Source organism: Ranitomeya imitator, chromosome 2 (genome assembly GCF_032444005.1).
Source record: "Ranitomeya imitator isolate aRanImi1 chromosome 2, aRanImi1.pri, whole genome shotgun sequence".
Taxonomy (NCBI): domain Eukaryota; kingdom Metazoa; phylum Chordata; class Amphibia; order Anura; family Dendrobatidae; genus Ranitomeya; species Ranitomeya imitator.
In genome coordinates, this window is record NC_091283.1 from 760,781,703 (window position 1) to 760,798,500 (window position 16,798).

Below are 16,798 nucleotides of genomic sequence, written 5' to 3' on the forward strand. Positions count from 1 at the left end.
CGCTGCCCCATTGTAAGGTGCGGGGAGGTGGGGGCGGAGTTCCGGCCGCGCATGCGCGGTCGGAAAAAGCGGTCCGTCAGGAGCAAAAAACGTTACATGTAGCGTTTTTTGCTCCCGACGGATGCGACGTGTGGCAATCCGTCGCAAATGCGTCGTCAATACAAGTCTATGGGGAAAAAAACGCATCCTGCAAGCACTTTTGCAGGATGCGTTTTTTCTGCTAAACGACGCATTGCGGCGGATTGCAGAAAACGCTAGTGTGAAAGTAGCCTTAGGCCTTCTTCACACGTACCTTTTTTATGTCTGTAAGAGATCCTTTTTTTAAGGACCGCAAATACAGACACACGCACATCCATTGTATTCATTGGTGGTGCGCACATGTCAGGTTTCAGACCGCGAGTCTGTTATTATAGGCGATATCTACCATATAGTGTATGAATTGGAGACTGACAACAATTTAAATTTACCTTAATGTTTTTTATTCAAAGTTAAAATCAACATATAAAAACAATTAATAGAAGATAAAATATAGCATTTTTTTTATATACCTATATGTTCTGAAGGAGAAACTAGTTAGTGCCTTAGGGTGTACTCAAAATTTGACTTTTGCCAGTCATCTGTATACACTTTACGTCGTATATAGCTAATAACCTGTTATGTTTTGTATTACCATTGTTAGTTGTATATCACTAATGTAAGCGGTGCGTGACGAGATTGACATTTTATAGCACTACAAATATAGTTAAACTTTACTGTAATTTCCATCTAAGAATCTATGTTTACAATGTACGAAGCCAAATTTAATCCAATGATGGGACAGAACCCAGTAGCTCAATGTGGCCTGATATCACAATATGTTGGTGCTTAATTGTCTATGGTTTTTATAGAAATTAAGAGTAATCTTAAATGGAATCTGACAGCAAGATGTCACCCCCAAAACTATTTATATGTGTCTGTAGCTCTTTTAAAGACAAGTCCAACAATACCTTTACATGTCTGAATGCCTGTGGTATATCTGAAACCTCTGTCACTCCAGCTCTATTTGATCCCCAGCGTCATCACCTCTTCCTGCTTGATTGAGGACTCACACAGCATTGAGGCTCTCATTCAAGAAGGAGGAGGCATCACTGTTCTGGGAATAGAGCTGGAGTGACACAGGCTTCAGATCTACACATAGCTCTTCATCCTCATTGAACATAAATTCAAACACTGATTTTTCAGTAACGAAGGAATGAAACGGTCATGTACAGGTGTTGCTCGACTTGTCTTTGAAAGATCTACATGCAGTTATAAAAAGTTTATGGGGTGAAATCCTTCTGGCCGAATCCCTTCAACTGAGATATCTGTATGGCATAAAACAGTGTTTCCCAACTCCAGTCCTCAAGACCCACCAACAGGTCAAGTTTTCAGGATTTCCTTAGTATTGCACAGGTGATAATTTCATCACCTGCTCAAGCATTAATTCCATCACCTATGCAGCAGTAAGGAAATCCTGAAAACATGACCTGTTGGTGGGTCTTGAGGACTGGAGTTGAGAAACACTGGCATAAAACATGAATGTAGTTCGTTAAATGAAAATGAAGTACTGCAGTAAAATGAAACTTTTTGCACTTTATCAGAGGACTGTAGCTCCAGGTCCTCATTACACTTTCATGCGTGATCTTGTTGATCCAGAAAGTAGCTTCAGTAAACCTATACAGCAACACTGTTCGGGATCTTGTCTGGAGACATATAATAATATGGCAACTTTTTATTCTTGTTGCGGTCAAGGATGAAACTGGTGATGTCTTCAAGGTTTTTCCTGAATTTAGCCATTGCTTGTTTTACAGATTTTTCAACAAAATGTTCATCTGGATACATGCCTAGAAACAACTAGATAACAATAAGAAAGAAGGTGAAAGATATTCCAAAGCACCATTCACGTTTGTCTTCCTCAGAATCAAGACACATATAGAAAGTAGTGAAGACAATTTTTCTTTGTTCTGAAGCTGTATGATCCATCACATGAAGAATTTAGTAATAAACCATTGCCTTGTATTAACACATTTTTATACTAAAGATAGGCCTACAGCTTTTTAAAGGCAATCTGTCAGTAAGATCAACACACCCACACGACATATATCGGCATGCAAGATTTTAAAAGGTAAATCTATCAATGCCTTTACGTCTGCTATCTGTTGCTGCATTCCCTAGAAATCAGAGTTTTAATTCATATTAAATGAGGCATTAAGATCTCTGAATGTGACATAACATTTCACAAGCCTCTGCCTCCTGAATTTTTTCCCCTCCAAGCACCAGCCTTTTTAGCTTAACCCCTTCAAGACCCAGCCTATTTTGACCTTAAAGACCTTGCCGTTTTTTGCAATTCTGACCAGTGTCCCTTTATGAGGTAATAACTCAGGAACGCTTCAACGGATCCTAGCGGTTCTGAGATTGTTTTTTCGTGACATATTGGGCTTCATGTTAGTGGTAAATTTAGGTCAATAAATTCTGCATTTATTTGTGATAAACACGGAAATTTGGCGAAAATTTTGAAAATTTCGCAATTTTCACATTTTGAATTTTTATTCTGTTAAACCAGAGAGATATGTGACACAAAATAGTTAATAAATAACATTTCCCACATGTTTACTTTACATCAGCACAATTTTGGAAACAAAATTTTTTTTTGTTAGGAAGTTATAAGGGTTAAAATTCGACCAGCGATTTGTCATTTTTACAACGAAATTTACAAAACCATTTTTTTTAGGGACCACCTCACATTTGAAGTCAGTTTGAGGGGTCTATATGGCTGAAAATACCCAAAAGTGACACCATTCTAAAAACTGCACCCCTCAAGGTACTCAAAACCACATTCAAGAAGTTTATTAACCCTTCAGGTGCTTCACAGCAGCAGAAGCAACATGGAAGGAAAAAATGAACATTTAACTTTTTAGTCACAAAAATTATCTTTTAGCAACAATTTTTTTATTTTCCCAATGGTAAAAGGAGAAACTGAACCACGAAAGTTGTTGTCCAATTTGTCCTGAGTACGCTGATACCTCATATGTGGGGGTAAACCACTGTTTTGGCGCACGGCAGGGCTTGGAAGGGAAGGAGCGCCATTTGACTTTTTGAATCAAAAATTGGCTCCACTCTTTAGCGGACACCATGTCACGTTTGGAGAGCCCCCGTGTGCCTAAAAATTGGAGCTCCCCCACAAGTGACCCCATTTTGGAAACTAGACGCCCCAAGGAACTTATCTAGATGCATAGTGAGCACTTTGAACCCCCAGGTGCTTCACAAATTGATCCGTAAAAATGAAAAAGTACTTTTTTTTCACAAAAAAATTCTTTTAGCCTCAATTTTTTCATTTTCACATGGGCAACAGGATAAAATGGATCCTAAAATGTGTTGGGAAATTTCTCCTGAGTACACCAATACCTCACATGTGGAGGTAAACCACTGTTTGGGCACATGGTAAGGCTCGGAAGGGAAGGAGCGCCATTTGACTTTTTGAATGAAAAATTATTTCCATCGTTAGCGGACACCATGTCGCGTTTGGATAGCTCCTGTGTGCCTAAACATTGGCGCTCCCCCACAAGTGACCCCATTTTGGAAACTAGACCCCCCAAGGAACTAATTTAGATGCCTAGTGAGCACTTTAAACCCTCAGGTGCTTCACAAATTGATCTGTAAAATTGAAAAAGTAATTTTTTTTCACAAAAAAATTCTTTTCGCCTCAATTTTTCATTTTCACATGGGCAGTAGGATAAAATGGATCATAAAATTTGTTGGGCAATTTCTCCCGAGTACGCCGATACCTCATATGTGGGGGTAAACCACTGTTTGGGCACTCGGCAGGGCTCGGAAGAGAAGGCGCGCCATTTGACTTTTTGAATGGAAAATTAGCTCCAATTGTTAGCGGACACCATGTCGCGTTTGGAGAGCCCCTGTGTGCCTAAACATTGGAGCTCCCGCACAAGTGACCCCATTTTGGAAACTAGACCCCCCAAGGAACTTATCTAGATGCATATTGAGCACTTTAAACCCCCAGGTGCTTCACAGAAGTTTATAACGCAGAGCCATGAAAATAAAAAATAATTTTTCTTTCCTCAAAAATGATTTTTTAGCCTGGAATTTCCTATTTTGCCAAGGATAATAGGAGAAATTGGACCCCAAATATTGTTGTCCAGTTTGTCCTGAGTACGCTGATACCCCATATGTGGGGGTAAACCACTGTTTGGGCGCACGGCAGGGCTCGGAAGGGATGGCACGCCATTTGGCTTTTTAAATGGAAAATTAGCTCCAATCATTAGCGGACACCATGTCACGTTTGGAGAGCCCCTGTGTGCCTAAACATTGGAGATCCCCCAGAAATGACACCATTTTAGAAACTAGACCCCCAAAGGAACTAATCTAGATGTGTGGTGAGGACTTTGAACCCCCAAGTGCTTCACAGAAGTTTATAACGCAGAGCCATGAAAATAAAAAAAAAAATTATTTTCTCAAAAATGATCTTTTAGCCTGCAATTTTTTATTTTCCCAAGGGTAACAGGAGAAATTTGACCCCAAAAGTTGTTGTCCAGTTTCTCCTGAGTACGCTGATACCCCAAATGTGGGGGTAAATCACTGTTTGGGCACATGCCGGGGCTCGGAAGTGAAGTAGTGACGTTTTGAAATGCAGACTTTGATGGAATGCTCTGTGGGCGTCACGTTGCGTTTGCAGAGCCCCTGATGTGGCTTAACAGTAGAAACCCCCCACAAGTGACCCCATTTTGGAAACTAGACCCCCAAAGGAACTTATCTAGATGTGTGGTGAGCACTTTGAACCCCCAAGTGCTTCATAGAAGTTTATAATGCAGAGCCGTGAAAATAATAAATACGTTTTCTTTCCTCAAAAATAATTATTTAGCCCAGAATTTTTTAATTTTCCCAAGGGTAACAGGAGAAATTTGACCCCAATATTTGTTGTCCAGTTTCTCCTGAGTACGGTGATACCCCATATGTGGGGGTAAACTACTGTTTGGGCACATGCCGGGGCTTGGAATTGAAGTAGTGACGTTTTGAAATGCAGACTTTGATGGAATGCTCTGCGGGCGTCACGTTGCGTTTGCAGAGCCCCTGATGTGCCTAAACAGTAGAAACCCCCCACAAGTGACCCCATTTTGGAAACTAGACCCTGAAAGGAACTTATCTAGATGTGTGGTGAGCACTTTGAACCCCCAAGTGCTTCATAGAAGTTTATAATGCAGAGCCGTGAAAATAATAAATACGTTTTCTTTCCTCAAAAATAATTATTTAGCCCAGAATTTTTTATTTTCCCAAGGGTGACAGGAGAAATTGGACCCCAAAAGTTGTTGTCCAGTTTCTCCTGAGTACGCTGATACCCCATATGTGGGGGTAAACCACTGTTTGGGCACACGTCGGGGCTCAGAAGGGAAGTAGTGACTTTTGAAATGCAGACTTTGATGGAATGGTCTGCGGGTGTCACGTTGCGTTTGCAGAGCCCCTGGTGTGCCTAAACAGTAGAAACCCCCCACAAGTGACCCCATTTTAGAAACTAGACCCCCCAAGGAACTTATCTAGATATGTGGTGAGCACTTTGAACCCCCAAGTGCTTCACAGACGTTTACAACGCAGAGCCGTGAAAATAAAAAATCATTTTTCTTTCCTCAAAAATTGTGTTTTAGCAAGCATTTTTTTAGATTCACAAGGGTAACAGGAGAAATTGGACCCCAGTAATTGTTGCGCAGTTTGTCCTGAGTATGCCGGTACCCCATATGTGGGGGTAAACCACTGTTTGGGCACACGTCAGGGCTCGGAAGTGAGGGAGCACCATTTGACTTTTTGAATACGAGATTGGCTGGAATCAATGGTGGCGCCATGTTGCGTTTGGAGACCCCTGATGTGCCTAAACAGTGGTAACCCCTCAATTCTAACTCCAACACTAACCCCAACACACCCCTAACCCTAATCCCAACTGTAGCCATAATCCTAATCACAACCCTAACCCCAACACACCCCTAACCACAACACTAACCCCAACACACCCCTAACCCTAACCACAACCCTAATTCCAACCCTAACCCTAAGGCTATGTGCCCACGTTGCGGATTCGTGTGAGATATTTCCGCACCATTTTTGAAAAATCTGCGGGTAAAAGGCACTGCGTTTTACCTGCGGATTTTCCGCGGATTTCCAGTGTTTTTTGTGCGGATTTCACCTGCGGATTCCTATTGAGGAACAGGTGTAAAACGCTGCGGAATCCGCACAAAGAATTGACATGCTGCGGAAAATACAACGCAGCGTTCCCGCGCGGTATTTTCCGCACCATGGGCACAGCGGATTTGGTTTTTCATATGTTTACATGGTACTGTAAACCTGATGGAACACTGCTGCGAATCCGCAGCCAAATCCGCACCGTGTGCACATAGCCTAATTCTAAAGGTATGTGCACACGCTGCGGAAAACGCTGCGGATCCGCAGCAGTTTCCCATGAGTGTACAGTTCAATGTAAACCTATGGGAAACAAAAATCGCTGTACACATGCTGAGGAAAAACTGCACGGAAACGCAGCGGTTTACATTCCGCAGCATGTCACTTCTTTGTGCGGATTCCGCAGCGGTTTTACAACTGCTCCAATAGAAAATCGCAATTGTAAAACCGCAGTGAAATGCGCAGAAAAAAACGCGGTAAATCCGCCATAAATCCGCAGCGGTTTAGCACTGCGGATTTATCAAATCCGCAGCGGAAAAATCCGCAGAGGACCAGAATACGTGTGCACATTCCTAACCCTAACCCTAGCCCTAACCCTAGCCCTAACCCTACCCCTAACCCTAACCCTACCCCTAACCCTAGCCCTACCCCTAACCCTACCCCTAACCCTACCCCTAACCCTACCCCTAACCCTAACCCTATTCTAACATTAGTGGAAAAAAAAAATTTCTTTATTTTTTTATTGTCCCTACCTATGGGGGTGACAAAGGGGGGGGTCATTTATTATTTTTTTTATTTTGATCACTGAGATAGATTATATCTCAGTGATCAAAATGCACTTTGGAACGAATCTGCCGGCCGGCAGATTCGGCGGGCGCACTGCGCATGCGCCCGCCATTTTGGAAGATGGCGGCGCCTGGGAGAAGACGGACGGGACCACGGCTGGATCGGTAAGTATGATAGGATGGGGGGGGACCACGGGGGGGGGGGGGATCGGAGCACGGGGGGGGAATCGGAGCGCGGGAGGGGTGGAACGGAGCGCGGGGGGCGTGGAACGGAGCACGGGGGGGCTGGAATGGAGCACGGGGGGGTGGAACGGAGCACGGGGGGGGTGGATCGGAGTGCAGGGGGGGTGATTGGAGGACGGGGGGGTGATTGGAGCACGGGGGGAGCGGACACGAGCACGGGGGGGAGCGGAGCACTGGATGGAGGGGAGCCGGAGCAGTGTACCGGCCAGATCGGGGGGGTGGGGGGGCGATCGGAGGGGTGGGGTGGGGGCACACTAGTATTTCCAGCCATGGCCGATGATATTTCAGCATCGGCCATGGCTGGATTGTAATATTTCACCCGTTATAATGGGTGAAATATTACAAATCGCTCTGATTGGCAGTTTCACTTTCAACAGCCAATCAGAGCGATCGTAGCCACGAGGGGGTGAAGCCACCCCCCCTGGGCTAAACTACCACTCCCCCTGTCCCTGCAGATCGGGTGAAATGGGAGTTAACCCTTTCACCCGATCTGCAGGGACGCGATCTTTCCATGACGCCGCATAGGCGTCATGGGTCGGATTGGCACCGACTTTCATGACGCCTACGTGGCGTCAAAGGTCGGGAAGGGGTTAATAGAAACCTCACTTTCTATGTGAGGCCAGCTGCAAGGGAAGGACATTGGAGAGTGAGATATCAATCAATTTAAGGAGGATGGTGCCCTTGAGAAACCAACTTCAGGAGTCAGAGGATCGGAAAGTGTCCTATCACACCCAAAGCAGCACTTAATTCCTCATTTGCATATGAAATAAAAGGCCAATTTCACAAATACAGCAGCAGATAGAAGATATAAAAGTATTGCTGGATTTAGCTTTCAAAACCTGCATGCGGTTTGGGGAGGGAAGGAGGTTGATTTGTATTACCTTTAACAGCTGTCAAAGGTAGAAAACTTTAAACAAATCGCGTAGATACCTGCAGGACAAATTGTGGTTCTTCTGCTTACCTCATTATCTTGAAACTGACTCAAAGCCCATACAGCTCCAAGATGCCAGCATGATCGACCTCTGTCAGGTAAACTTTCAATGATATATTGAATGGTAACGTCATCTTTCTTTGTTGGTGGAGGGCAACGCATGGTTGGAGGAGCATTTGGGATCCATGAACACCAATCATACTGCGGGGAACAACATTGTAATATATTAGAGAGGACATGACATTGTATACATTTCTTATTAATCTATACTGGTAATATTACAAAATGTTTTTATTAAAAGTATCCTATTGTTTCTACAGTTACTATGCAGGGTTTTGTTCCTCCATCGTCCATGGTCAGAGACTATAAAAGAGCTCTGTGAGGTCATTCTACTTCTCTTCCCTTTTATCCTATAGTCACAGTAACAGTAACAGTTTAAAGTTTGGACTCACCTGTTCATGCAATGGATTTCCTTGTTCTCATTGGAATCTGCACATTGCAGATTCAGACTAAAGGCAGCAAACCCACAAAGACGCACATATTGAAACAAGTGGTAAAGAATGATATGTGAAACAAACCAAATTATGTTTTAAACTTTAGATTTCTCAAAGTACATCCCTTTTAATTTGTTGACTTTACACATGTTAAATATTAATTATTAATTGAATTATTCTTATTTTCAATTCTGTACTGAGCACATTGCCTCTCGCTGACATTACAAAAAGCTATTTCTGTATACAGTACAGACCAAAAGTTTGGACACACCTTCTCATTTAAAGATTTTTCTGTATTTTCATGACTATGAAAATTGTACATTCACTTTCAAAGTGTCCCATAGTGCAGTGGCAAAAACCATCAAGCGCTACAAAGAAACTGGCTCACATGAGCACTGCCCCAGGTAAGGAAGACCAAGAGTCACCTCTGCTTCTGAGGATAAGTTTATCTGAGTCACCAGCCTCAGAAATCGCAGGTTAACAGCAGCTCAGATTAGAGACCAGGTCAATGTCACACAGAGTTCTAGCAGCAGACACATCTCTACAACAACTGTTAAGAGGAGACTTTATGCAGCAGGCCTTCATGGTAAAATAGCCGCTAGGAAACCACTGCTAAGGACAGGCAACAAGCAGAAGAGACTTGTTTGGGCCAAAGAACACAAGGAATGGACATTAGACCAGTGGAAATCTGTGCTTTGGTCTGATGAGTCCAAGTTTGAGATCTTTGGTTCCAACCATCATGTCTTTGTGCGACGCAGAAAAGGTGAACAGATGGACTCTACATGCCTGGTTCCCATGGTGAAGCATGGAGGAGGAGGTGAGATGGTGTGGGGGTGCTTTGCTGGTGACACTAATGGGGATTTATTCAAAATTGAAGGCATACTGAACCAGCATGGCTACCACAGCATCTTGCAGCGGCATGCTATTGTCATGTCAGACGCTATTCACACTAGGGCGTCCGACAGACAGCGGTAATTCTGCATTCGTCCACTATGCGCTCAGTGGCGCCGGCTAGATTTTATCTAGGTTGTCCGGGGTTAATCTAGCTGGTACTCAGATTGTAGGCTGGGTCACGCCCACGGCCTTTAAATAGTTCTTCTGAACTTTGGGCGTCGCCGATTATAGCTTGTGTCTTGTACCTGGTGATCTCGGTTCGGAGTGGTGGTCTTGGAGTGGAAATATCATATCTGGTGGTGTATGATCCTTTGTCATATTTCTCCTTCCTATTTGTGTTTTGTTTTACCCTGTGCACATTATAGTGTTTTCCTGAGTGTGTTTGCGGCGTGGTGCGTTTTTGGTTTTCCCTGTCTGTGCTTTCTGTAGGGGTTGGTGTGAGGAATTGTCACTGGGTGGAGGGTGGAGGTTTCAGATTAGTACTGAAACAGGAATCAGGGTCATGCCTAGCTGCCCAGACAAGCACACCATCAGTGTAATCTCTGGGAGAGGGACAGACAGGGTTTCCCTAGTCTGAGGGATATCGCAGGGGCCCGGGTTATTAGCTTTAGCCTACCTAGGCTCCCCGTGACAGCTATTCCATCCGGTTTGCGTTTAGTTGGACCATCATTTATTTTTCAACAGGACAAGGACCCAAAACACACCTCCAAGCTGTGTAAGGGCTATTTGACCAAGAAGGAGAGTGATGGGGTGCTACGCCAGATGACCTGGCCTCCACAGTCATCAGACCTGAACCCAATAGAGATGGTTTGGGGTGAGCTGGACCGCAGAGTGAAGGAAAAAAGGCCAACAAGTGCTAAGCATCTCTGGGAACTCCTTCAAAATTGTTGGAAGACCATTCCCGATGACTACCTCTTGAAGCTCATCAAGAGAATGCCAAGAGTGTGCAAAGCAGTCATCAAAGCAAAAGGTGGCTACTTTAAAGAACCTAGAATATAAGACATATTTTCAGTTGTTTCGCACTTTTTTGTTAAGTATATAATTTCACATGTGTTAATTCATAGTTTTGATGCCTTCGGTGTGAATGTACAATTTTCATAGTCATGAATATACAGAAAAATCTTTAAATGAGAAGGTGTGTCCAAACTTTTGGTATGTACTGTATGTTCTTATTTTGGTTCATGGATATACATTCTTACATATTATTGGTCTAATAAAGTTTTAGTAATAAAGATGGAAACATTTGTTTCATAAAAGACACACTGACATCTATGGGTTCAAAAAGAAATTACACCTATATCATAAAAATGTTCTATCACATGAAGAATATGGTTAATAATGTATTATCATTTATTATTATTTTATTTTTCCAAATATGAATTCCATGTTAATATTCTGATAATAATTATATGGATATTATTGATTGCTATGGTACGCTGTGATATTATAGGTTATGAAAATTACCTGATTTGGTATAGAATAGGGAATGAAGACTTCAATCAAGATACTGGAGTTATGTTAATAAAGACTTTTCATATTTCTAAATTCAGTTGATTCTTAGAAGTTGCCAGAAGTAAAAAGCCGCTATCCAGAAGTTCCACAAGGTAACAATGCTATATGATTTCTGAGTAATAATAGACTGTGTCAATTACAATTCATGTCACCACTGACAACCACGACTGCAGTATCAATCACTGACAACCACAACTGCAGTATCCATCACTGACAACTATGAGCACAGTATCTAAACTGACAACCACAATTGGAGAGGACGATGATCCTATCATGCTAATATGAACTGTGTTATCACGTTTTTATCATGTTCCAGTGGCTTCCTATCACCTATAAGACTTCCAGGAAAGCTGGTGAACAATAAGGTAATTGTCAGGACACTACAATCTTGACACGTGTCCTGTGCACTAAGGACTGGTTATGGTGCTATTATTAGCAAGGAAGAGTCAATTTAACCCTTGCTGTGCTGACCAAAGACGTCACACCTGTTCCAGGACCAGTGCGGATGATATGGAAGGATTCCAGATGATTTCCAAGGCGAGCCAATGTAAGTCCAGGTCTTTAAAGGTGACACTGCACAGATATTAAAGCTACATTTCATCTATGGACTTTGTTTTCTTATCAACATTTGAATTTATGGACTTTGATTGACACATGACACTTGGTCTCTACAATATCTACATGTTATCTATTTCAAAAGAATTATAATAAAGATTGCTTTAAAAGAACCAAGAAGAAGACATCAAGATGAAGACCAGATGACATCAGACCTGAGATGCTTCAATAATGAATAGGGAAGTAGAATTATATATTTGATATGAATATTGGTCACGGCTTACCATAACATAAATTTACATATTATTATGTTATTGAGTATGCATAACAATATTATTATTATTATTATTAACATTAAATTATTTTGCCAAAGAAGAAGAAAAGAAGAAAGAAGAACTTATTATCAATACATCTACTTTGAGGGTTCCAATCAATGTCTGTCACCTTCAAAAGGGGGAATTGTTAAATATTAATTATTAATTTAATTATTCTTATTCTCAATTCTGTACTGAGCACATTGCCTCTCGCTGACGCTACAAAAAGCTATTTCTGTATATGTAGCTCAAAGTATAAGTCAACACCATATAGAGAGAACACATGCTCTATGGGACACCTATATAATCACAGCTCTTAGGAGAGGGGGCTGTCACGTGGTGCTGTCACCTCCTGCCTTCTCCATCATTCTCCATGGACTTCAGACTACTCACAGAAGGAATGAACAACTGGTAGCCATGATGAATTCTACTGCATGACAGACAGACGCTTTTTACCATCTCGGGAAAAATGAGGAACAAATGGACAATCTGTTCGTAACTATTTCACCTATCTTATGTTTTGCTGCAATGTGGTTTTTCTGTGGACAATCCAAGCCACTACATTTTTTATGAAAATATCATGACATTTTTTGTTTAAGAGTAACGCATCTGGTAAGGAGTCCTGATTAAATAAATGTGCGATATAAGCATATTTAACAACACACCCTTGGCACTCCTTCAAACAGCTTCATTAGGTCCTCACCTTTAATGGCTTTCACTAAGTGCAAACCAGATGGGATGGCATGTAGTTGAAGAATACCATGGTAGCCATGATGTGGTACGTGTGCCTTAAATTTGAAATAAATCACTAACTGTGTCACCAGCAAAGCACTTCACACCATGACACGTCCCCCTCCATGCTTTATAGTGGGCACCACACATATAGAAACCATCCACTCACCTTTTATTTCTGTTAGAAAAACATGATGGTTGGTAAAATAAAAAAAAATAAAAAATGGATCAGACCAAAATACAGATCTATACTGATCTAATGTCCAGTCCGTGTGTTGCTTGGCCCAAACAATTCTCTTTTTGTTTGAGGTACTCAGCAGTGGCTTCTATGCAGCAATTTAATAATAAAGCCCTGCTTCTCACATTCTTTGATAGTTGATGCTAAGCTATGTCTACTATTTTATCTCTGTGCATCATTTATGAAGGCTGTTATCTGAGGTGCTGTTAATTTGCAGTTTCTGGGGCTAGTAACTGATGAACTTATCCTCTGCAGAACAAGTAAGTTTTGGTAATTGTTTCCCAGGGCAGTCCTGATGAAAGCCAATTTAATCATGGTGATTGATGCTTTCAAAGCTTGCACTTGAGGATGCCTTCAAGGTTCTAGCAATTTTCTGGATTGACTGACCTTCATGACTTAAAGTAATGGATTGTTGTCTCCTGATGAAGCTGCTTTAAAGAATGCCAAAATTGTGTAAAGCTTTCATCATAGTTAAAGGGGGTACTTGAGGAATCTAAGGTTTAATACATGTGCTTTTTGCTTACTGTTTTCATGTATGTTTCTTTGTGGTTTGTTGCCTTTAGTCTGAATCTACAATGTGTATGTTCCAAAAAGAACAAGGAAAACCATTGCATGGACAGGTGTTCCCAAACTTTAGCCCTGTTTGTACTTTTATGTACACTTAGTGGAATTTTTTGTTTTAATAATTGTAAGTGAAAGTAGTTTTAAAATTTTGTACATTCTTAAAAAAGGAATAAATAATCTGATGGCCATGTGGAACCTTCTTCTTTTCTTCATATTTGAGTGAATCCCATGATTAATAATTGCCATATTTTTTCCACTAGAACCCAGTCTACAATCCCGCCACAAATACATGCTTGTTTCTTACCCAGCTCACCACCAGCTGTACTTATATTATTTTGTCATCACAATTATTACAAACTAACCTGACCAAAGTTCACAGCGGCATGCTGCCCAGACGCAGTGAAGATGACAAGGGTGAGGTATTCCACTAATTTCTCTTTGGTCTTGAGAGTTTTGGGAAAACCTGTAAAAAACAATTTGTAAATATTATCTATCTATCTATCTATCTATCTATCTATCTATCTATCTATCTATCTATCTATCTATCTATTCTACCTATTCTGCTTTACTTATACATTTAATAATTTAAATATTCCAAAAAATGTGCCATAATCAAGGTGAGATTAAAGGGTTTGGGGGATAAGAGTAAAAGGTACAATTCTCAAGGTTTCTCAACCACCAACATTCATCATTCACATCCTTCATTGCAGACCATAAGCAAACAATAGTCAACAATCTGTTAACACCTCTTGCGTCGCACAGTAAATTGGAAGTGGCTGCTTGGCCATGCTTAAAGGGTTTGGTCTAAAATCAAAACTTATCCACACCTACAGTAGGCATGGATATGTAATAAGTTTTGATTTTAGACCAACCTTTATTAAGATCAACCCCAGCCATTGGCTTTCCCTCAGCTGGTTATGAAAATTACTGCGGACCCCTCATTATTTAATTATTTATTTAAAAAAAATCCAAGTATAGAAAAATAAGCATGCAACGCACTGATTAGAAATCCCACTGATATCTATCTATCTATCTATCTATCTATCTATCTATCTATCTATCATGTTCCTCATTGCTAGCTATCTCTATCTTTGACAATCTTTAATATATAAAACTCTTTAATTTTTATGCCACATTTCATGCCATGTGTGTCACACTGACAGGACTCGGACACAGAGATGTCACACGGATCGCACACAAATGTGACCAGTACTGGTTTTTCCAGTACAAGAATCACCAGGACGTGTGAAGGAAGTCTAAGGCTGGGTTCACATTGCGTTCATGGTGTTGACTGTTAGATGGACTACGTTACACCGCAGCATAACGTGGTGTAACGTAGTCCGGTAACGCCGCCATTGAATGCAATGTCGGACACATCGCTAGCGCACGCCCACAATGGGCGTGCGCTAGCCATGTGCCGTCATTGAGTGATGGACCCCGAGATACGGGCTGCAGCGTTTCCGGGTCCGTCACTGCTAGTGCAGATAGAGCTGGCAGATGCTCTATCTGCGCTAGCGGGCTGCCATAACGACACTTTTATTTAACAGCAGCCCATTAACCTATGTGTTTAACGGGCTGCTATTCATGCAGTGTGAACCCAGCCTTAGAGAGGATTTCCATATCTAACCATTTTTAGTAACCATGCTTGTCATGGTCTAATTACAAGCCTGGGAATTTAAAAGAGTTAATCATGGAAAACTCCTTATTGAAACATAAAAGTGATTTCTGCAGTAAAGACACACAGAAACATGTGGCTATGTTGCAGATCTCACTGTGTGTAAAATAATACACTGTAAGTCTCCTATGATGACGGATCATCACATGAGATAGAAAGTTGAATATAGTGTTCTATTCTTATTTTATATCCAAGAAATATCGTTTCTCCTTGTAGAGATTGACATGCTAAGCATGCCGAGATGAGGAGACTTAAAGCCGCAATTCTCCTCTGGGAAATATGCTAATTATGCAAATTGTCTCTTCAGAGAGGAAGAGAACTAGAACTCTAGTGCCACCTATTGGAAATAGCAATCCTACAAGTCAATGTCGACCCTTTAGCAAGTCTTGTCACATGACTTAGGATAATAGTCAAACCAGAATCTCAGTTTGCAGACACTGTGTTTTGGGGTATTGCCCCTCGTTGTGGGATTGCTACTTCCAATAGGTGGCACTAGAGTTCTAGTTCTCTTCCTCTCTGACGAGACAATTTGCATAATTAGCATATTTCCCTGAGGAGAATTGCGGCTTTAAGTCTCCTCATCTCAGCATGCTTAGCATGTCAATCTCTGCAAGGAGAAACAATACTTCTTGGATATAAAATTAGAATAGAACACTATATTCAACTTTCTATCTCATGTGATGATCCGTCATCATAGGAGACTTACAGTGTGTTACTGTAGCAGCATAATACTGAACACATCGAGTAATCTGAAGTTTATTTTTTCAATAATTTGAGAGTGAGATAAACTGCAGCACTCATCTACAGTCATTAAATAATGTAATGAGCTGCTTTGGTATGCTCCGTATATTTTTGACATTCAACTACTGGCAGAGCATATATTAGCAGATCAGTGAAGGAGCCGGGTGTTAGGCACTCACCAATCTCATATTGATGACCAATCCTACCAATAAACCATGAATATGTAAGTCCTGGACAACCCCTTTAAGCCTCTGCTAAAGGCTTTTCTACTATGAAAGGTGAAATATTAGGGAATGTATATATTATGCATCACAGTTTTGCTGTTACATTTAAAAAGATTTGTAAAGTTGTCATAATCTTATTGATGGTATGTATGGTGTAAAGAAAAATATTAATGATCTTACCAGAAGTTTCATTGTCCCGAAGGCCAAAAACAAATACATCTTTTACAAAAGCTTGAAGCTCACTGTCTTCACAAACTGTTTTGTCACTTTCATAATAGATGTCCACCACATCTTCCACAAAACTGTATAAGAACATAAAGTCATTTTTACATACGCTTGTCCAAAGTAATTTATTACTTTAATTGTAAGCCAAATGTTCATCAGATTGTATTGAAGAGATTGTCGACTACTAGGACTACCCCTTCTTGATCAAAATGTTTGGCCCTCATAATAATAAAGCTTATACTCACCTCCCTTGCCAGTGCCGTTCCAGCAGTGTTGGCCCTCGCTCTCCGGCACTCAATCAGTGCTGGCGTCACTATCCCCGACTTCTGACAAATCGAACATGGAAAGGAAGTCCGTGCTACAGCTGATCTTGGACTTTCTTTTCATGCTCAATTTTACAGTAGGCGAGGACAGTAGCGCCAGCACTGATTGGGTGCCGGTGTTACATGTCACTACAACAGCACAGGAGCCCC

At 41.4% G+C, this 16,798-nt stretch overlaps 1 protein-coding gene across 1 annotated transcript in view; it reads right to left on the reverse strand.

Annotated features, from left to right (window-relative positions):
- Positions 1–456: 456 nt before the first annotated feature.
- ALOX5 (arachidonate 5-lipoxygenase) overlaps positions 457–16,798 on the reverse strand; it is a 123,432-nt gene continuing 107,090 nt past the window's right edge. Inside the window, exons 11-14 of the mRNA XM_069753372.1 lie at positions 16,281–16,402; positions 13,823–13,923; positions 8,188–8,358; positions 457–1,872 (exon numbers count right to left, since the gene is read on the reverse strand). Of these exons, the coding sequence (XP_069609473.1) occupies positions 1,693–1,872; positions 8,188–8,358; positions 13,823–13,923; positions 16,281–16,402 (574 nt within the window). The 3' untranslated portion in view covers positions 457–1,692. The remainder of the gene's footprint in view (positions 1,873–8,187; positions 8,359–13,822; positions 13,924–16,280; positions 16,403–16,798) is intronic.